Genomic DNA, 23,927 nt, shown 5'->3' with positions numbered 1-23,927 from the left:
GTGGTGAGAGAGGTGTGTTAAAGTCACAAGGCATACAGTTAAACGTCTGTCTTAACTTAAAAGATATAAATATATGTGTTTATTTTTTATCTATTCATTAATACAGTAAGTTAGAAGTAATTGATATATGAATTGAAAATGTAAATTCTTTGGAATGATCATTGTATTTTTATAGGTTATAAAGGAAAGAAGCAACAGTACTTGAAAGTAATAAATTGCAATTCAAAATATAAATTCTGTGATGAGATTTTCTTTTTGAATTCTAATTGGAACTTAACTAGTATGGTCTTGTCTTAGGAAAAATATCCCTGAGTGCCATTTTTTTTTTTTTTTTAAAGGCCAATTAGAACTATATTCTTTTGGGAACAGTGGTGAGGCTCGGTTGTAGAGTGCTTGCCTAGCATGCATGAGGCTCTGGGTTTGATCCTTAGCACTGCAAAAAAAAAAAAAAAGGGAGCAACTTATTCTTTTAACTTGGTGCCTTAAAAATCATGAAGAAGGACCATATTGACTTTATTGGCCAGTATTTTGTTTATGAATATTGGGAATGGAAGTAATATATTGTTGACCAGTTGGATATCACTGTTAATTTTTTTCTTTTTTTTTTTTTCATTACAGGTTTTGCAAAAGGCATCAGATTAAATCAAGTTCAAATATTCCCTGTGTTCCCAAAGACTTATTGATGATGTCTGAATTTGTTCTTCCAAGATTTATTTTTTGTCTTATTCAGTACTTAAGAGACGGCTATAATGAACCAGGTATGTTTCAAACTATTCCTTGCTAGTACTCTTTATAAGTTCCTAGTTCACAAAGTTTTACATGAATAATGTGGTGAATTTTTTTTAGACATTATTGTTTTTGTTTACCATTTTAAAAGAGATGACTAAATACAGAGACTGAATAAAAACACTAGAATAAATGATATTACTATAGATACCTTGTAGTAGTCATGGTTTGGTGTCAAAATGTTTTTTTTTTTTTTTTAATTTTTTATTGTGGGTTGTTCAAAACATTACAAATTTCTTGACATATCATATTCCACACTTTGATTCAAGTGGGTTATGAACTCCCACCTTCACCCCATACACAGATTGCAGAATCACCAATCAAAATGTTTTTGATCAAACTTATTTGACCTTTTGCAAATGAAGAAGTAGTCCATTTTATGGGGTTAAATTCACTTTATTTGTAATCATATTAGGATAGAGCAGAATTAAGATGCCCTGGAAATGTTTGAATTTAATTTATATTTTTAGATGATAAAAGCATTGTATTTTTTTTTCTTTCTGGTAGAAGTCTATATATTGTAATTTTTATTCCCCTTCATATAGTTTATATAATAATTTATAATAGGGTCACATTGCTCATTTCCATATTACTGGTAAAATGTGTGGGTATACGTATCATGTTAGTATTAAAAAGAGAAAAGAAACATTCAAATTATGGGTATTCATTAAAGATTTTTTGGGTGCTGGGAATTGAACTCAGAGGCACTCAACCACTGAGCCACATCCCAACCCTATTTTGTATTTTATTTAGAGACAGGGTCTCACTGAGTTGTTTGGCACTCACTTTTGCTGAGGCTGGCTTTGAACTCTCTATCCTCCTGTCTCAGTCTCCTGAGCCACTGGGATTGCAAGTGTGCGCCATCATACCTGGCTCTTTTTAAAAATATTTTTTTGGGTGTCAATGGACCTTTATTTTATGCATTTATATGTGAAGCTGAGAATTTAACCCAGTGCCTAACACATGATAGGTAAGAGCTCTACTACTGAGCTACAACCCCAGCCCGCTACAATCTTGATTAATACATTTTAGTTAAATATTTAGATTTTGTTATCTATTAAAGTTCTTAGTCTGATGTGAATTAGAGATTATCAGTGGTGTAAAATGAATTTATTAACTTTTAATGTCTTTTATATACATTTTTTAAAATTAACTTTAACTTTTTTGTTTATTTTATTTGCTGTGCTGGGGATTGGACCCAGGACTGAGCCATATCCAACCCTTTTAATTTTATTTTGAGGCAAGGTTAGTAAATTGGCCAGGCTGGCCTTGAACTTGTTATCCTGCCTCAGCCTGTTGAGTCTCTGGGATTATAGGCATGTGCCACCACGCCTGGCTTGTTTTTCATTAAAAAACATATATTTTTTAATGAAAAAAATATTTTTTTATTGGTGCTGGGGATTGAACTAGGAGTTTGTATACAATCTTTTGTTAAGTACTTCTGCTTCTCTCAGAATATATATCTTATAATACAGAAAAATATTATTTTGATTTAGTCCCAGACTACTGTTTCTTTGAGGTAACAGAACCAGATACCAGCTACCAGCTGGGTTATTGAGATTTCCTTTATTTTTAATTTTTTTGATACTGGGAATTGAACCCAGGGGTGTGCTACCACTGAATTACATTCCCAGCTTTTTAAAATTTGAGACGGGTTATCAATAAGTTGCTTGCATATTTCTCATAAACTAGTTAACAGATTTTTTTGGAATTTACCTTTTATATTACTGGTGTTCTATTTCGGAAATGTAATAGGTTTAAGTAATTATGAGAACCTTAAAATTTAGTTTAGTCAATGACTACTTCACATAAAAGTGTACTATTGGTGATATTTAGCAGTTAAAAAGGTAGATGACATAAGTATATAGCTGTGATAATCATCTGTTACCATTATTTGAAAACATGAATGAGTAGGAACACTTTTTGTATAAAGATGAGTTTCATAAATATGGGTTTGTGAAATTTTCCTCTATTTCCTCTTTGTATTCAGCATCAATTTCTGTATAACAAACAAACAAACAAACAAAAAAAAACAAAACCAAAAAAAAAAACCAGAAAAAGCAAAACAACTCCATTATTTTGTATAGAGATCACTATAAATTAATAGAAGGTAATGGAAGTTAAAGGATCTTGTGGTTTTACAGTTGCTTTGAGTTCTTTTTCTCTTTTCACACCATAATCCTTTGACCATTGTTAGAGCTTGTGTCAGAGACTTTAGAAACCAAGAGCAAATATTAATTAAATATCTGTTAATATATATGGATCACTGGGGCTGAGTATGGTGGTGCATGCTGATAATCCTAGCAGCTCAGGAGGCTGAGACAGGAGGATCTAGAGTTCAAAGTCAGCCTCAGCAATGGGTGAGGTGCTAAGCAACTCAGTGAGACCCTGTCTATAAATAAAATACAAAATAGGACTGGGGGATGTGGCTCAGTGGTTGAGAGCTCCTGAGTTCGATCTCTGTTTCCCCCCATCTCCCAAAAAAAAGATCACTGGGAAGAGTATACAAATGAATAGTATACAATATTAGCTTTCCATTGAGAAAGTAAGGTTTTAGATGCTGAATAAAGAATGAAATTAATGTCACCTTTCTTGGACATACAGGTGCTCCCTTAGCTTTCTTATATGTGTTCTTCTTTTAATCAATTATGACTCAACGCTAAAGATTTCTATTTATTTCTTCCTTTTAGATATTAACTTCTCTAAAACATCTTTTTCTTTTTATATTTAATATTCTGTGTCATTACTGTCTAAGATTTTTATCTCTCCCTTCAGCTATACTAGGCATTTTGCCTGCTGTGTTTTTATATATATATATATATATATATATATATATATATATATATATATATATATGATATTTTTACACACATACACATATATGTACTTTTTTAGTGTGTGGTACTGGGTATTAAACACAGGGTTGCTTTCACTAAACAATATCCCCAGCCTTTTGTAGTTGCTGAGGCTGGCCTTGAACTTGTGATCCTTCTGCCTTAGCCTCCTGAGTCTCTGGGATTATAGGTATGTACCACCATGTTCTTCCTTTAGTTATCATTGATTGTACATATACACATACAAATTTTATATGTATACTTATATCTGTGCGTATATATGTATATACACATACATACACATATATACATTTTTTTTTTTTCCTTTTAGCAGCTGATGTATCATCAGAAAAAGACCTTAACAAAGTCCTTCAGCTTTTGGAACCTCAAATTTCCTTTTTAGAAGACCTAACTAAAATGGGAGGAGCAATGAGGTCTGTTCTTACCCAGGTTTTGACAAACCAACAAAACTACAAAGATCTAACTTCTGGTGAGTAAAATGTTAGATGAGAAATTTATAATTATGTTACTATAAATATACATTTTATAACTTAAAAGCAAAATGTGGATTTTTCGTAGAAAACTTGAAGTTAAGAGAATTCATAGATGAGGAAGTTGAGCTCCAGAAAAATTAAATGATCTATTAAAGATCTCACAACTAATTTATTTTGAGAAGCCCAAGTCTTTCAACATTTGATGTAACATATTTAAAAAAACCCCTTTATTTTATTTATTCATTTTGTGTGTGTGTGTGTGTGTGTGTGTGTTGCTGAGAATTGAAACCAGTGCCTCACATGTGCAAGGCAAGCGCTCTGCCACTGAGCCCCTTGATGTAACATATTTATAATTATGCGTTACTGCCCTGTTTTCCAATAGTAACAACCACTTTTTATGTTTATAGTTTTGGTATTTTAAATTTCTGGATTATATGGACTAGGATTTTATTATAATAAGGAGTTTAAATTATAAAACTTGGGATTACTGAATGTTTTATGTATCTGGTATACTGTAATAAAAATAGTTTAAACACCTTTAGTTTGCCCCAATTATTGTACAATAAATGCATCAATTATTTCAAAATCTTGTTATAAATATTTTAAACAGTGCTTTTTCTTACTGTTTGTGAACAACATAATTTGAAAATTAAAGTTCATCATGTTTTTTTGAGTGGTAAAATTTTCATGTGTATTGTTTACCATATTAGATGCTTATCTGATACACTTATTTCTTCAATACTTTCTTTTGACTGCTAGTACTGGGGATTGAATACTGGACCTTGTACTCATGAGGCAAGCCCTCCACCAGTGAGCTACACCCTCAACCCTTTAAATTTTTTTTTTTTGTAATTTGAGATAGGACCTTGCTAAGTTGTACAGATGGGCTTCAAAATTGCAATCCTCTTTCCTCATCCTCCCAGAAACTGGGATTACAGGTGGGGTGGCATCACTATGCCTGGCTAAGTCACAAAGTTCTTATTAGGCACCCACAAGGTGCTTGACTCTGGACCAGGCACTGGAGTGTGGGGTAGGGAAGGTAATAGTAAACTTTTATTATTCTATCCTTGCTCTTATAAAACTGTGGTCTAATGAGTTAGGTTTCATTAATCAAACTAACCCCCTCTCTCAATTGTGTAATTATAAACTATAATAAGTGCTGTGAAAGTGTTGGGCAAGTGATTGTGAAAGAAAGATCCAGTTTCACTGGTGGTAGAGGCATGAAGCATTACTGCGGAAGCAGTATTTAAACTAAAACCCAATGGTTGAGAGGGAGTCACTTAACTAAAGGATGAGGGGAGTTGAGTATAAAGCCATGGAGTTGGAGTCCAGGTAGATGACATCTGCTTTTGGCTACTGGAATGGCTTTTATGTCATAACAACATAAAACTGGACAAATGATGAGGCAGCTGTTTTCAGGCTCTGGATATCAGGTAGCCCATGACTGTGAACTCAGAAGGGAAAAAAATGAGATGAGCCTCATGACAGCTCTGGGAACAACTTCCTGATTATAGAGAAACACTGGTATTGAAGCAGAGTATTGTGGTCTTGTTAAGAATGCAGAGATTAAGGTGTAGGACAGCTGATGTCATTGGAAATTATGGAGTCTTGGGGTAGAATGCTGAGATATAGTGGGGGCAGACTTGTGAGGGAGTCCTGGAAGTGCTTAGCTAAAGACTGGATTGCATATTTACAGGATGAGACTACTTAAACCTTACTACATTGATTACTATGGGATTAAAAGCAGAAAAGAAATAATAGAGGTCATGCAATGTTGGGGGACATTGGAGTTTCAGTTTGGTATTCAATCTGTGATTGAATTGTCTTCTAGAACAAAATTTAATATTCTTTAGAGGAAGGAAATAGAATCCAAAATGTTCTATAATGTGTCATGAGAATATCCAGAATATAATAAAAACTGATGTAAATATAGGAAAACAAACTGTGCTATAGGCAAGAAAAAAAAAATAGCCACCAGAAATTGATCTTAAGGTGGCCCAGATATTGGGTTTAACTCATAAAGATACGAGAGCAATTATTACAAATATATTTACCTATTTTAAATATGTTCAAGATATTTAAGGAAAATATGTTCAAAGAATTAGGAAATGTGTAAATTAATGAGTGAAGTGATAGGAATCTTAGCACAGAATGTAAACAAAAAGAACCAAAGTGAAATTCTAGAACAAAGTTTTGTTAAATTCAATAACTGAATTAAAAAATTCACTTCATTGGCTTAGTAGCAGCTTTGATAGGGTAGAGAAGTCAGTGAATTTCAAGGTGAATCAATAGACTAGACAGAAAGAAAAATGATTAAAGAAAATATACAAATACAAAGAAAATCACACATAGATCTTTCCTAGATTCCAGGCAAAAGGACGAGTGTCTGGAAATATCTATGGATGGAAATGAGCCTATTTTTAAGGGACTATAAAGGCCAAGGTGGTTGATGTGAAATGAATAGGGGGGATAGTGTCGCAAATAAGACTCCTACATTAGACTAGATCCAGATCAGACAGGTTCTCATGGTCCATGTAAAATTTTCTATTTTGTTCTGAATGTGGTGGGATGTCATGGAAATATTTTAACCTTAAGAGTGAGATGATCAGATATGTATTTTAAAAAGGTGACTTGTTTTGCCAGCAGTTAATTGGAAGGTATAAGAAAAGCAGCTCAAGGGGCAGAAGTCTAGGGTAAAGATGATGGTGGCTTGTGCTTGAGTTTTGGTGATGAAACTGGAGAGAGGTGAAGTTCATATCTGGACATCTGTTATTTCTTATCCTAGAAAATGGTTTGTTATTCAGAAATTATCAACTATTGAGAAAGAGAACAAACAGGTTGTTCTTAATCATTGGAGGAATGTATATTTTAGGAATATTTTGTGATAGTTTTCCTCTTTTGTTTAAACAATTTTTAAAAATATTGTTTTAGATATTGATGGAAAAAAGTATTCATTTATTTATATGTTGTACTGAGAATCGAACCCAGTGCCTCGCACATTCTAGGCAAGTGTTCTATCACTGAGCCACAACCCCAGTCCTAAACAATTTTTAAAAATTCTTATTTCCCAGGGGCTGGGGATGTGGCTCAAGTGGTAGGGCACTGGCCTGGCATGCGAGAGGCACTGGGTTTGATTCTCAGCACCACATAAAAATAAAGATATTGTGTCCACCTAAAACTAAAAAATAAAATATAAAAAAAATCTTATTTCCTGAAGTTAATAGCAACAATTCTTAACTTTTAATGATGGAAATCAAATTAGATTTTAATTCAAAAGCTTTGAATTTGCAGTCTAGATTCCCTTCTATGTGAAACTGGCTAGCTATATTATCTTTTCTTTAAAAAATATTTTTTGTTATACAAGGGTACAATATCTTTATTTTGTTTATTTATTTTTATGTGGTGCTGAGGATCGAACCCAGGGTCTGTCACACATGCGAGGCGAGTGCTCTACCACTGAGCCACAACCCCAGCCCCACTATATTGTCTTTTTAAGCCTTAAGTTTCTTACTTAAAAAAAATGGTGGTTATATATTTATTTTTCTCAGGGTTATTGTGAGGGGTTGACTTAGATGAACATTTAGCATTATTGAAGTCAATATGTGGCTTGTATTATTCAGCAGATATTTAGTAATTTCTTTTTCTTTTTTTCCCATGAAGCTGGGGATCAAACCCAAGGCCTCACACATACTAGGCAAGTGCTCTACCTCTGACTGAGCTATACCCTCCAGGCCTGAATCATTTCTTATACAGAACTCTGAAAGTTCTTTCTTCTTTTTTTTTAAATTTATTTTTTAGTTATAGATGTATATATAGTTTTATTTATTTTTATGTGGTGCTGAGGATCGAACCCAGTGCCTCACATGTGCAAGGCAGGCAATCTGCCACTGAGCCACAACCCCAGCCCAAGTCTTTGTTTTTCATAAACTAATTCTTTATTCTTCATAAACTGGAATTGAAGAAGGAAATTCCCATTTGTTTAGTCTGTGTTGGAGTTTTAAAAAAATTTTTATTTTTTAATCAAGGGCAGATAGAGATTGAAAATTATAAAACAAAACAAGAATAAGGAAACCAAATAAAAGAGAAAAGCTCAGCAAATATTAAACTAATTTATATAATCAGAGAGATTCACAGTTTAAGATGCATAATCTACTATGAAGAGGTGAATGCCAAGGAAATTTGCCTTGATGTAGAAAATAATTGTTTCACTTAAAAAACTCTTAATTGGGGCTGGGGATGTGGCTCAAGTGGTAGCGCGCTTGCCTGGTGTGCGTGCGGCCCGGGTTCGATCCTCAGCACCACATACAAACAAAGATGTTGTGTCCGCCTAAAACTAAAATAAATAAATAAAACAAAACAAAACAAAAAAAAACTCTTAATTATCAGTCTGTTTTTCTTTTACTATTATTCCACCCTCCGTAATACATTAAAAAGCAAAAACAAAAGAAAAAATTGGCAATAATAAGCTGCAATGCTTAAATGAAAGTTCTGGGATTGTGTGATTGTAGAACTTAAACCTTTCCGTATTTTTGGAAGTAAATTGTTTTTATTAATATTTCAGTAGAAACTATACTTCTAATTCCTTAAATGTGATTGACACAGGAATTAAAATAATTTAATTTGTAGTATTTGAAAATTCCATTCAGGTATTATCTCTTCAAAAAAAAGCTTTTTCTAGGTATTGTGCTTTGAATAAGTTTGAATGCTTGGAATTACAAGATCACAGATTGACAGACCATGTGGTGAAGTCTGCCACATAATTTTCATCTGTTGTATTATCTGCTTCGCTTCTCTCCTGGACTCTTCTCTTCTCTCTTTCACACTCTCTCTAAATATTGGTACTGGGGATAGAACCCAGGGGTGCTTTACCATTGAACTACATCCCCAGCACTTTTTATGTTTCATTTTTGAGACTGGGTCTCACCAAGTTTGCAGTGTTGGCCTTGAAATTGGGAATTCTCCTATCAGCCTCCTGAGTGGCTGGGATTAGAGGCATGTGCCTGGCTGTTTATTTTTCTTTACCACTGATTTTAAAGTTCTTGAAGGTTAGAATCATGCTTCATTATTATTTTTTTTATTTTTATATTCTAATTTGTTTTTTAAAAATTTTTTATTTTGCTATATATGACAGCAGAATGCATTACAATTTGTATTACAATGTAGAGCACAATTTTTCATATCTCTGGTTATATACAAAGTATATTCTCTCATTTATTTTGACACCAGCTGCTATTTTCCTATTTGTTACAAGTATCCTGTGCCTTTTGGAATTATTAATAACAAACACAAGCACAAAAATATTATCTGAAGCTATTTTATGTTGTTCCACTTCCAGTAGAATATTCACCTATTTTATCATGTGTATATTAATTAATGAGATGACTGTATTTAGATTTTAAATGGAATATATATATATATTTTTAATTTTAAATTTGTTTTAAATATTAGGACCTGGAGAAAATGCTTGTGCAAAGAAAAGTCATGAAAAGTACCTTATAGCTTTGAAGAGCTCTGGACTCACATATCCTGAGGATAAGCTTGTATATGGTATTCAGGAGCCATCTGCTGGTACTAGCACTCTGGCAGTTCAAGGTTTGTATAAGTATTTAGTTTGAGCAGTAGTGACTTTTCTGTATTAAAACAAAAATAACAACAATAAAACCCCTGAAATGTTCATTATTGAACAAATTTATTTTGAGCTAAAACAGTGTCATTTTTTTTTTACAAGAAAACTATTATAAATTTAGAAGCAAGAAAGAATAAATTGGCTAAAGAAAAAATATATTTTTCTTGAATGGAATTTGGTTACTTTTATAAGGTTCTGGTTCTAACTCATGAGAAATGTACCACTTGGTATTTAAGAGTGTCCCAAAACTTTATTGGCTTAGTATTTTAATAAATCATGGTTTAAAACTAAAAAAAAAAAAACAAACACCATTTGTAATTATTAAATCTTGAGATTTTTCCATTGAACTATTAAACCTATTAGGCCCAAATTTATTTAAGATAAATGTTGACCTTTGCCAAGATAACTGTTAAAACGAGGTGTCTTAATACAACAAAACTTAGCTTTTTGATATTTATATGTCTCAAAATAATTTTAAAGTAAATCAATATATAACAACTATGAAGGGCAACTTTTTTTTCCTCCCTTCTAAAGGTTTTGCAGGTGCAACAGGAACATTGGGACAAGTAGATTCTTCAGATGAGGTGAGACTTAAAGTTTAAAAATTTAAAAAATAAAATTTAAAAAGTTATAGAAGTATAAAGATTTGTGTATATTATTTGATTTAAATTCCTCATTCGGTTAGACTAGAACATGGAACCTCAGAGTGATTTTTTAGGAAGCCTGACCATAAAATTACTTAGTAATAGGTCAAGGACTACAAGTAGAGTTTTATTTCTTGTTTCTAATTAATTTCTCTTTTTACAGTTTAAAAGTGGGAGATGTAAAGTAGAAGGAATACCAGTTGAGTAGAGAAAGGGAATAAGGGGAAGGAGGAGGGAGGGAATAAGGAGGTACTGGGGAATGAAACAGACCAAATTTATATTGTTATATTGTGTGCATGTATGAATATGTAACAGTGAATCCCACTAATATGTATAATTATAATGCACCAATTAAAAAAAGAACCACCCTAAAATAAATAAAAGTAGGAGATGGATCTTTCTCCTAAGAAAATATCCCCAAATATATCTGTGTACAATGAATTTTGTATGTTCAATGAAATTGTCTTAAAAAATTTAAGTCTAGAATAAATTATTAAAAGAATATGAATTTGGGAAAAGGGAGGAACTATGGAATGAAATTTACAAAATTATGCTATGTACATATATGAATATACCTCAAGTGAATTCCATCTATATGGATGTCTATAAAGCATCAGTTAAAAAATAACACAAAACCAGTAGAATAGAGGAAGGTCAATAGGGGAAGGGAAGAAGAGGGGGAAAGAGGAAACTACTGGGGACTGAAATGGAGCAAATTAGATTCTGTGCATGTATGATTATGTCAAAATGAACCCCACTATTACAAATAACTATAATACACTAATAAAAACGTTTAAGAAACAGAATATGAATTGTAATCATTTTTCTAATCTTATAATAAAGGTAATGCCTTACATGAACGATTACTTAAAAAAAGTGCTGAATTTGGAAGTAGATCGTCAATTAGAAATTTTGGTTTTTATATTGTTGGTTAATAAATATTTCTAATAAATCCTTTATTATCATCTCATTTTGTAAGTACATGAAAAAATTGCTTTATTACTTTTGTTTATAATCTGTATTCTTAAAAAATTATAAAGTTTATATATATTTCTATGGAATAATACTTTTAATGGCTAAAAATTAAAAAAATTACATTTAAGCATACACAAGTATACCAAATGCTTCTTTTGGAAGGATAGTTTCTGTTATAGAATCTTGTAATTAATTCAATGCCTAGGATTTAAATTTTATATGAATATTTTCCCTCAAAAAATCCTCCCCAAAATGCAACATTTGAAGCTTCAGTTTGGACAATTTTGAAGAATTTTCTTCAGATTGGACATGCAGTTAGTATGCCCTTAGGAATTTGACTTTGAAATTAGGCTGCCTGAGTTTGAATTCTGACTTCTGTACTAATTAGTATTGTGACCTTGGGCGAGTGTCTTAACCTCTCCATGCTTAGATTTTCTCATCTATAAAATGGAGATACTAGTTTTTAGTTCATAGGAATATTAAGAGGGTTGAATGGGTTAATACATTAACCATTTAGAGCTGGGCAAGATAGGGCATACCTGTAACCACAGCTTTTTGTAGTTTTTACATTTATCACGTTTTCCAATGGAATAAAAATGAAATCATTTAGACATTTGAAAATGTAAGAATTTGAATCACTGTAATCCCAGTGACTCAGGAGACTGAAGCAGGAAGATTGAAAATTTGCGGCCAGCCTCAGCAATTTAGTAGGGTCCTAAGCAACTTGGAAACCCTGTCTTAAAATGAAAATGGCTGCAGATGTAGCTCAGTGATAAAGTGCCCCTGGGTTCAATCTTCATTACCAAAAAAAAAGGAAGAAGAATTTGAAGTACAATATTTAACTGGAAGTTGATTGAAGGGACATGTACTTTATTTTTTATTTTTTTTTTTAAGAGCATCATTAGGATCATCATTTTGTTTCCTTTTAGTGTGCAACTAGTTCTTCATGTATTCCTCAAGACATTACAATATATACCCTGAAAAGAACTTGAGCTTTAGAGTCAAGACTAAGTTTGAATTTTTGCTCATAATATCCCTATGATTTTTGCAAAGTCATTTAACTTCTGAACATTAATTTCTTTGTTAAAAGACGGTAATTCTAATGTTAGCAATGGTCCCTGTTATTGACCAGGCATATATGTGGATTTTTATGTATGCTTTCTATCCTATTGTCTTATGTATATAAGGGATTCAGATATTTGAATTTTTGAGTTATTATGGATCACACTATAGAAATTTCTGCTGATATTTCTTTTTTCTTTTTTTTTTTTTAAAACATTTTTAGTTGTAGATGGACACAATACCTTTATTTTGTTTAGTTTTTTTTTTATTGGTGCTGGGAAACAAACCCAGTGCCTCATCCATGCTAGGCAAGTGCTCTACCACTGAGCCACAACCCAAGCTCTGCTGATATTTTTAGGAACTAGTTACTAATGCATGGTTTAAAAACAATGAAGTTTGCTTCCAAATATAGATTAAAATTACTGATGTAATGTGAATACATTGTAGTTGTTTTTGCTGGACAATTCAAATAAAAGTTTTTTCTCCACCCTTTCTAATACAGGCCCCTCCGTTAGTTAATAGTTTGAATGTCTTTGACAGGCCCATTTCTGTGTAGTTAAATAACTATTTTTTACAAAAATGTATAGTGTGTGTGTGTGTGTGTATGTACATGCATGTGTGTAAGTAATACTGTAAAACAGTATATTGTTTTGTGACCTGCTTTTATTTACTATGTTATATAAATCCATCTTTGTATACTATTCTTTCTGTTTGCCAAATAACGTTCTAAAATATGAATAAGCCACAACTTATCCATTTTCTTAATTTCCAATTTTTACAAAAAAATATAATGCTTTAATTTTTTTTTGTGTAGATGTACAAATAGTTCTCTAAAATGTGAAATTGTGAGGTCATGGCATATAACATATCTTAAATTTTAATAGGTTATACTTTTTCTGATTATAAAAGTTACACAAGCATTTAAAATGAAAAGTGAAAGACCAGTCATGTTTTAGTGACAATGTCAGGAAAATTTCTATCTTAAGATTGTGGCTCGGCACTGTGGCACATACCTGTAATCCCAGGGGCTTGGGAGGCTGAGGCAGAAGGATGGAGAGTTCAAAGCCAGCTTTAGCAACAGTGAGGTGCTAAGCAACGCAGTGAGATCCTGTCTCTAAGTAAAATACAAAAAAGGGCTGGGGATGTGGCTCAGTGGTTGAGTGCCCCTGAGTTCAATACCCAGTAAACACCCCTGCCCCCACCAAAAAAAGATTGTGATCACAATTTTCTGTATAAAATATATATTCATGTTTTATTGATGTATATACTAAGATGTTTGCTTTATGGCAATCATGTGATGTAACGAGCAAAAATGAGATTTAGGAGGAGCAATTAAAATGTTATAAAAATTATGAATGCTATAGCTAAAAGGGACCTGGAAATTTTTCATGTCTAATTTTCTTATTTATGGATGAGGAAGCTGAATTCTTTAGAATTAATCAATTCACTCACATAGTGAATTTCATGTAGTGAGTGGTAGCACTGAAACTGGACACTAAATCTCCTAATTGCTGGTCTAGTGTTCTTTCTGAAAAGTGAGTCAATCACTGTTCATTTTTGTTACTATTACAATAACTAGACTATTGTATGCAGTAAATTTTTTGAAAACTTTATGGCTTAAAATTATCATTTTATTTTGCTCATAATTTTATGACTTGGGAATCTGGGCAAGGCAGCTGGATAGTTCTCTCTTGGGATATCTTTATGATTGCAGTTGGTTGTCAGCTGCATCTGTGATTATTTCAAGGCCAAACTCAGATGGAGGTCTAAGATAACTTACTCTCAGAGTTGACAGTGCTGGCTGTCCAGAGGGAGCTCAGGTAACTATTCATCAGTGTTTACATCTAGCTTCTCCAGCATGGTGGTCTTAAATTAGACGTCTTTGCATAGTGACTGACTTCTCCCAGAAAGATCAGCCCAAGACAAAACCTGTAGAGCCATATCTGAACTAGCCCTGGAAGTTACATTGTGTTACTACACTGCATTCTATTAGTTATAAGTGACTACAATTAGCCCAGATTTAGTGGGAGGATATACAGATCCTACTTGTAGATGGGAGGAGTGCCATAGAATTTGTAAACATGTTTTATAACTTCCACAATCACATTGTGACATTAGCTATTCTTTTCATCAGATTCTCTTGATATCCAGTAATGTCTAGTGATTATAGCTAAGTAACATCCCAATGATTGATTTTCGATTTTTCTATTTCAGTGGCATTTTTCTCCTGAGAAAAACTACCTAATTATGAAATAATAATGTAGCGGGATGGGGTTGTAGCTCAGTGGTACAGCACTTGCCTAGCATGTGTGAGGCACTGGGTTATATTCTCAGCACCACATAAAAATAAATAAATAAAAATAAAGGTCCATCAATAACAACAACAAAAATTAATTACTTGGGGCTAGGGTTGTGGCTCAGCAGTAGAGCCCTTGCCTCGCATGTGCGAGACCCTGGGTTCGATCCTCAGCACCACATAAAAAAATAAACAAGTGAAATAAAGGTGTTGTGTTCAACTACAACTAAAAAATAAACATAAAAGAAATTTAAGAAAAAAAATTAATTACTTAAAAATATTGATGTAGCCATTAATATGGACATATAATGACTATTGAAGGATTTTAATGAAAAGAATAATGGCTGCTATTGTACATTGAGACAATGAAAACACATATTTCAGACTGAAAGATATTTAGGTAGTTTATTTTTACCATTGTAAAGTAAGAAAGGAATATTATAAAATTTTGCTTTGTTTATTGCAACTAAAGGAGTAAAACATACTTTTGAATTTAATAATGAAACTAACATTATGTGATTTGTCTGCTTGTCATTGTTGGGGTCATCTGTTTCCTCTCAGCATTTGTTTCTTATTTCTTAATGAGAGATATTATTTTATTAGGACTGTTGGCCTACATGGAAAAGAAATTTCTATTTGGGTTAGGTATCATATGCAAGAAGTGTGTTAATTGAGTATTTCCTGTAGAGGGAAACATAAAATTTGCCACTTAGCCAATTAAAAACTAATGACATTATTTTAAATTTGTATTGTACTTTTATTCTTTTCAAAGTATTTTTCACATGTATTACTTTAAAATGATCCTCAGCACCACATAAAAAAATAAACAAGTGAAATAAAGGTGTTGTGTCCAACTACAACTAAAAAATAAATATAAAAAAATTTTAAGAAAAAATTACTTAAAAATAATAATGTAGCCATTGTTAAATATTTAATAATACATTATTAAATATGTAATTTTTAATATTTAAATATGTAAAATGATTAAATATGTAAGCATCAATAAAGAATGGAGTATACAGATTAAGGAGAAAAAAGATGAAGGGATAAGGTAGATAGAAAGATAAAACTATTTTATGTCATTTAAAAATTTCATTAAGGCTTTGAAGTCAGCCTGCCTGCCTGCCTCTCTCTCTTTCTCTGTTTCTTTTCGGACACTTGTAGGCACAAATGGCATGTTAGTATTTCTACTTGACATTTTATGAAAAACTGGATATGACTTAAAGACTAGAATTTCTGCACCTTTACTGTGTAAGACCCATGGGATTATGAACCAAACCCTTTTTGTGTTTTTATATACTTGTAATTTAATAAGTAAAGGAAGATAGGATGAGAAGAGGACAGCATCATCTTAATTGCTAAAAAAAATGTAGAGGTAATAATTAAAAAAGTATTTTAGGACCTAGGAATGTAGCTAAGTAGTAGATCACTTGTCCAGCGTGTGTAAGGCTCTGGGTTCCATCCCCAGTACCAAAACAATAACAACAACAACAACAACAACAAAACAACCCTCCCCCCCCCAAGCAAAGCAAACAAAAAACAAAAGAAAGAAAAAAAATAAGTTGGAATTTCGAATTGGAAGATACTCTAGATATAATCTAATCCCAATACTCATTTTTAAAATGAAGAAATATTAGAAACTATTAATAACTTTTTATTTTGCAGTTTTATTTGAAGGAGTATATATATCACAGTCTACTTAATTTTATTATACAAGTTGTGTCAGCTATTGGTCTCTGCTGTCCCTAGAGGAAAAGAACATTATGTACTCAGCAGTGCTATTTATACACATTACATTCTTCATACCATTACTTCTTATTCTTTTTTTGTGTAGCTCATATGAAATAAGAGGAGAAAATGTTTGTGTTGTGTGGAACCAGAAAGAAAATATATTAAGAGTACATCTTAACTATGTGAATTATTTTTAAGATTTAAATTTATATCCTTATTTGTTTTAATTTATAACCATAATCCAAATCAAAAGTAAATTATTTTATATATAAGTGGGTCTAATTAGAAAGTTTCTTAGAAGAAATAGGATCTTTTAGGTAAAGAACTTTTTTTAAAATATTTTTTTAGTTGTAGATGGACACAATATCTTTATTTTTATTTATTTATATATTTATATGTGGTGCTGAGGATTGAACCCAGGGTCTCATGCATGCGAGGCAAGTACTCTACCACTGAGCTATAACAATACCCAGCCCCTAGGTAAAGAACTTTTCAAGAGAAGATTATTCACTGTGATATTTTTCCTTTAGCAGTATTTATTTGTCTGTTTGCAATGACCAGATCATTAATTTCTGTAACTTTGATGTATTTAGCTATTAATATAAGTGAAATAATTTAAAACACTTTTCTCCTGGGGAACTATGACCAGGTGAATGAATGTTCATTGTTAAAAAATTGAAATTATAAAAAAGTACAAGGAAGAAAACATTTACCTTCAGGCCTACCATACAGAAATAACCATTGTTTATTAATTTTGCTTGTTTACTTCTAGTCTTTTTTTCTTGCATACTTTCACATAATTGAGAGATAATCATTAGCAAAATAAAATAAGTCACTGTGTAGATAGGCTCTGAATATTCTCACCTTTATTAAAGACAGAATCCAAAAGAACAATTAAAACAAATTTGCTAAATATTAGCAAAGGTAGGATTATTGAAATTGAAAATTGGAGATGTTTTTCATAAATGAATAAGAAATAAAATAGCTTTACTTCAAAAGATATAAAGTTAAATTTTAATTTGTAATCATAAATTACATTAATGGGGAGGGGTGAGGTAGAAAATCACGTAAACTTTTGGTGAGAAAGGTCTTATACATATCTAATATATTTCTTTTCCAGTGCAGGAATTGATTTTACAACATTCCTGACAATTGGTAAGCTTCTCTGTAAACAGTTCCAGTGGTAGTGAGCTTACCTAGTTTATGGGCCAACTTGTTCCTTTGTTTAACAGTTCTTATTATTAGGAATTTCTTATCAATATTGTATAATTTCACACATTTATTCTTATTTTGTCCTCTAGAGAGATTTTTATTTTAATTGCCATATGATATTGTAAGGGTAAAAGAAATTGAAGTTAAAGCGTAAAAGTTAAAGGGTAAAAGACGGGGTATTGTAAAGTTTCTAAGCTGCAAGGTCTGAGTTAAAATGTAAAGGATTAGGTATTGTTAGGTTTCTATGCTACCTGCAAAACCTGAAATTTCTGTAGCTGTTAAGACAATGCTTGGAACCGCCCAGTAAATATTCCCCCTGATTGCTTGGTTGTTTAATAATTCAGGGCTCTGTGTGATCTCGCATGTAGGCATTGCAGGGTCTAGACCAATCAGTTTGAATGTGTACCCCGTTTAGAACTGACCTATCACCCCCGCCCGACCTGTTCCCGCCAATGTATGTACTAATCAAGTCTAAGAATTGTTGTTTGACTTTCCCGTGGTGTATAATGATTTGTTAAAGGAGACTGTGATGTATGTAAAATCCCCGCCCTCCCCAAAAAAAGTGTACTTAAGCAGTGCTCAGCCCCTGCTCAGGGCTCTGGGCTGTTCTCCCTTCTTGAGTGGGCACGGAGCCCTAGCATGCTAGATCATTAAATCCCCTTCTGCCAATTGCATGAGTGGTCACTTGGTGGTCTCTTTCTCTGACACTTCGCCGGACCCTTACAATATCCCTTTAAATATCTACCTTTATTTAATATTCTCTGTTGTGCATAGCTTTTTCTTTTCATCTATTTAGTAAATTCATTTCCATTTAAAATCTATGATCTGGTTCTGTGCACAGTGAAGAGACATCTTTTGATAAGAATACTGTGCCTTCATTTAGGCCTAAAGTTTTTTGCTAGCCTGTTAGTAGCTATTTTAAACTGTTGGCAGGAGCCACAGTGGTCAAATAAAATGCCTAGGGTGTTCACTCCCCTCCCCTTCCAGTTCACAACTAACAAGTTAAAGCTTCCTTTGTTCTTGTAAAGTTGATTTAAAGTCTCAGATTACAGTGGTTTACTTAAATCTTTAAGTTTTATTTTATTCCAGTTTTTCAAGATCTCTTTTGGATTTTATTTTTATTAAATAGTCTCATTTTTTTTGAGTATTATTTTAATCAGCTGTGAATTTACCTGACTTCTTTTTATGGGGTTTGTATTTTTCATTTGCTTAGTAATTCATCAAAGAAAAAAGGACTAATTTGAATTGAGAAACTCTTTATTGTGGTCATGATAACTGTTTTGCTATAATGAATATATTATATAGGGATTTTATATACTGGTAGTTGAATATGTTTTTCTTGTCTCAGGTCTAATTGTCTCTTCTCTAAAATAATTTGCACCTATGTCCATAGTTTGTTCCAGAAACACTTGCAGCAATGGTGCCTTGCCCCCAGGGACTAGTAAAATTCTAGAAGGGGGCTGGGGTTATGGCTCAGCGGTAGAGCACACTCCTTGCGCATGCAAGGCCCTGGGTTTTAAGAGAAGATGAATAAGTAAATAAAGTATAGCATACCTGCTTTGTGTGTGTGTGTGTGTGTGTGTATATATATATATATATATGTATATATGTATATACGTATACATACATATATATATAAAATTGTGTCCAACTACAACTATAAAAAATTAATATTAAAAAAAAAAGTCTGGGGCCTGTACAAATGCTGAGTCAGGATTGTACTCATTTTATTTCACCTTATCAGTTAGACCCTCTTCCCAGTGTCCTGTACTGTTTCCTCATGGATAAATGGGAAGAACTTCATTTCCCAATAATGAATTTGAAAGGATGGAAAATTGTGGTCATGATGACTTTTTTTTGCTTTGATCTTCCTTAGTGTCTGAAATTCCAACCTTTGGGAGTTATTTCTGTTCTTTCTCAAAATAAAAATATCATATTTAGATGACACAGTAGTCCATCATCTTGAGCAGTTTGTTGTGATTGAGATTAGAAATCAAGGCAGTATTTCTTAATAAATATTTATTAACTTAAAACTACAACCCATATTAATTGTTGAATAAATAGGAAATAAATATTGAAAAATGATGATAAAATGATCTATAACTCTGTCACGTAGAGGTAACTCATTATAAACATCTGCATTCTATTTTAAGTTCTTAAGAAAAAGTACATCAGGACTTCTACCTTAATTTGTAGTCTAGAACATTTCACTGTGCACTCTGAACATCAGGCTAGGTGCTATCACAGTATAACAGAATGAAGAATCCTGGCCAAGAGGGGACAAGATGTAGTCTACTCTCAGAGATACTCAAACCATTTTGGCAAAACCACATTTGTCACTTTGAAAGGGAAGACAATTAAAAATATTTCAGAGGTCAGCATATCAGAAGAACTTCATGAATATAAACAAACAAATAAATAAATAAATACATACACACACATAAATACACACATACATACACATATACACACATATATACATACATATATATATACGTATATATATAAAACATCTGCATTCTAACAGATCTTAATATATAGACTATTTTAATGGTTTCATGCTATAGTCTTGTATCATTTTTTTCCACCAATGATAATTTTGACTATAATGAATATATTAACATTTTATTTGTGTAGATTGCTTAAATGATTTCTTATTCCATATGTTATTGTACATAACATGCTTTTTTCACAGTAATGCTTTTTGAATGTCATCTGGTAACAATGAATATAGAGTTCTAGCATTGTTTTTTCTTTTATGGTGCAGGTGTGCTATATTTTATTTACTTATCCATCTTCTCTTAAAAGCCAGAGATTGTTTTCTTTTGCTTTTATACATAATATTGTTATGAATAGTCATGTACATACTTCCTATTCAATTGTCTCATTACTTTTTTAGGAAAAATTCTTAGAATTGGAATTTCTGTGTTAAAAACACTGTAAGGAGTTTTGACATATATTATCAACTTGTCATTCAGAAGTCTGTACTATATACTTTCACCATCAGTGTGCAAGAGTACTAATTTTTCCACCACCATAGATGAAGATAATCTATTGTCCTAGTTGTGTTTGCATACCATGATATTAAGTCCAATCCCGTGGTCCATGTCTCCAGATTTTTGTCTTTGTACCTTAGTTCATGCTCTTTCTCCTCTTTATCTTCTCTTCTTCCTCCTCTCCTATCCCCCCAGCCCGCACCCCGCCCCCCCTATCCAGGGATTGGACCCTGGGGTGCTTAACCATTGAGCCACATCCCCTCTGTTTTTTTTTTTTTTTTTGATGGTAAGAACTGAATCCAGGGCCTTGTCTGTATTAGACAAGCAATATACCACAGGCAAAAAACTCTGCCATCTCTTTTCTTCTCGGAATGACTTTTCCTTCTTTTGCTTGGCTACTTCTACTTGTTCTTTAAGACTAGAAGGCCAGAAAATTTATAAAACTTCATATTGCCATGGCCATTACTGGATCAAGGATACTTTTTACAAGGGAAGTTTATTTTTGAAATTTATGGTGTGATTATAACCTGGGACTTAACATATTTTTTCCAACTTTGTCTTTTGTCTCAGGTCTGGGAGAATAGTTTCATAAATTGCTATTAGTTGAAATCTTAAATCTGAATTCTTTGGGCCCTGTGGCATGATATTCACATTTTTCTGTCTGTCAAGAATCCAAATTTCATTCTGCTGAATTTCTCCTGGGGCAAGGTTAGAGTGGTAGAGGAGGAGGAGAGTGTAATTTGATAGTCTTGCTGCCAGGTTGATGGCCATAGAGACTGGACAAAGTGAGGGATTAACAGGGCAGGAATATTGAAGTGCTCAATAAATGCTGAATAAGTAAGCTAAATGGTAGCTCCGGAAAACCTAGAGAATAACCCTGAGGAATGATGCTGGATTTGACAGAAACCCTCTAAAGGATATGAAGTATAGGCCAAAGAAGCAACTCCAATAAATCAAGCTGTAGCAGGAAGCTCAGACTACTTTTCTACTTTGGAGGTTTAATCAACTCTGATTGAGAAAGTATTTGGAAGTTTTTACTACAGTTCTAACCTGCCACCAGGTTAGAACTAAATCTATGCTAAAATATTAACACATATGTCTTATAATACCAGTTGACTGATATGCATTTGATATAGGGAAAGGAAGTATAAAATGGAAGTTTTTGTTTTATATGTAGAATTCCTGATTTAGGAGAGATGGAATAGTGGGGTAGAATCATAACCTGTAGATGAATAGGAAAATCCTGAGCTCTATTACAAAGATATTAGAAGCCTTTCCAATAACATTTTAAGAAAAGTAGAAGTGAGCCCTTATACCTACAACTACCTCCCTAAATAGGTGCACCTGTAGCTTTATATGACTTTCACAGTGGCAGGCTCCTGCATCTGCTTCTCTTCCCTATGTGTTGTCTCATCTGGCTGATGCCCATTTTGCTGCTGTGCAGTGTCAGCATCCTCTGAGACAGCCTGAACCATGTCAAGGTGTTTGCCTGGGCATACAAATTATCTCCCCAGGTACCAGTTATTGTTTCTATTACTTCTTTGGTTACAAACTTGAGTAGGTTGTGAGTGGTTTTCCCCTCACCCTTTTTTCTCCCATAATCCTTGTTATTTTAAGTGTGAGGGTTTTCAGGAATGCATGTATCACATGTGAACAAAAATGCCTATATTTCCTTCTTTGTTTTTTCCTAGGCGTATTTTGATTTATTATTATTATTCTATTATTTTTAAACTGTCAACTCCAGCTTCTAATGCGTTATGTTTTTTTTTCAGAATTTGATTTTTTGAATTCATTTTGTCTCAAACTCTTTGAAGCTTTTATCCTATTTATTACTTTAGTCCTCTCCCCTTTTCTCTTTCTTTCTATGATAACTTTCTCCCTATTCTCTTAACTTCTGAGTGTAATTATTGTCATGTATATGAGGTTAGGAAAATTTTTATTTTGGCATTTTGGGGTGCTTAAGAAGCTTCCATTAGAAGCATAGGTTAAGTTTAAGAGCTTTTGTATTTTTTAAAAAATATTTATTTTTTATTTGTAGTTGGACACAATACCTTTATTTTATTTATTTATTTTTATGTGGTGCTGAGGATCGTACCCAGGGCCTCACACGTGCTAAGCGAGTGCTCTACCGCTGAGCCACAACCCCAGCCCTAAGAGCTTTTGTATTTTAACACTAAGGATATTTCACTATATATTTAAATAAAATTAGCATAAAAAGATTTTTTATAGTAAATACATAAAAGTGAAATATGTTTAATAGTGTATAAGCATGCATTTATTATGTTTAATTATATATGTGTATAAGCATGCAAATATGTTTTAAGCACATTTGTATTTATATAAAATGTATAAATTTATGAATATGATTATTTATAAATCTAATGCTTTTTTCCCCCTCCAGGAGGATCAGGATGGGAGTCAAGGCTTGGGCAAGAGAAAGAGGGTAAAACTGAGCAGTGGCACCAAAGGTATAAATAAAGTATCATTGGTATAAATTGAGAGAGTGTGTTTATGTGTGTGTATATTCTGTTTTTTCCTTGAGCAAAATGCCCACCCCCCAAAAAATCCTTGATCACTAAGGACACTTGATGGTTACTAGAGCCACAGTGACATCAAAGTTTTTTTGAAGGGACAGTTATATTGTTAGATTTATCTAATGATGGAGGAAGTGTTATTAGGAGGTAGTTGCAGGGACCTCAAAAGCAAGTAAAACTCTACTAGGATTTAGTTCATTGTTTTTTATCATAAAACGAGCATTATCATATGAGTCCCCAAATAGAAGGTTTTTTTCATTAATTAATTGATTTGGATCCAGTGTTTTTGGTGTAGAGTTTTAGTTTGGTTTTCATCTTTTTATAATCTGTAGTATGCATTTTCTAGAGTGGAAAGGAGGAGCAAAGGAGAAACGGGAGAGAAATACAGAAACACAATGTACAATGGCAATGAATGAATAGCATTAAACACATAGTAAAGGCTAATGAAAAACTAAACGTGTTTAGTCAAAGCAAGAGGTAGATATGCCTACAGTAAGGGAATAGATTAGTAATAATAATGGGTAAAATATTTATTGGCTTTTCTTTTTTGGGGAGGTACTGGGGATCAAATCCAGGAATGCCCTACCATTAGGTACATCCCTAGCCCTTTTTATTTGAAACTACGTTGCCGAGACTGTTCTAGAACTTGTGATCCTTCTGCCTCAGCTTCCCGAACTGCTGAGATTACAGGGCTACCATACTCATTAAATTGTTTTATATGTGCTAGATACAATGCT

At 32.7% G+C, this 23,927-nt stretch overlaps 1 protein-coding gene across 4 annotated transcripts in view; it reads left to right on the top strand.

The window, feature by feature from the left end:
- Window positions 1-23,927, top strand: part of Ubr3 (ubiquitin protein ligase E3 component n-recognin 3) — a 227,269-nt gene that overhangs the window by 33,110 nt on the left and 170,232 nt on the right. For 2 of the 4 annotated variants that reach the window (XM_071619090.1, XM_071619088.1), the window contains exons 2-6: window positions 619-758; window positions 3,952-4,110; window positions 9,563-9,706; window positions 10,275-10,324; window positions 23,058-23,124. In XM_071619090.1, coding sequence (XP_071475191.1) covers window positions 619-758; window positions 3,952-4,110; window positions 9,563-9,706; window positions 10,275-10,324; window positions 23,058-23,124 — 560 coding nt within the window. Of the gene's footprint in view, window positions 1-618; window positions 759-3,951; window positions 4,111-9,562; window positions 9,707-10,274; window positions 10,325-23,057; window positions 23,125-23,927 lie in introns of those variants that run through there. The other 2 variants (XM_071619089.1, XM_071619091.1) reach the window with 2 other exon arrangements.

Source organism: Marmota flaviventris, chromosome 11 (assembly GCF_047511675.1).
Source record: "Marmota flaviventris isolate mMarFla1 chromosome 11, mMarFla1.hap1, whole genome shotgun sequence".
Taxonomy (NCBI): domain Eukaryota; kingdom Metazoa; phylum Chordata; class Mammalia; order Rodentia; family Sciuridae; genus Marmota; species Marmota flaviventris.
This window is presented reverse-complemented; position numbering and strand designations above follow the sequence as displayed.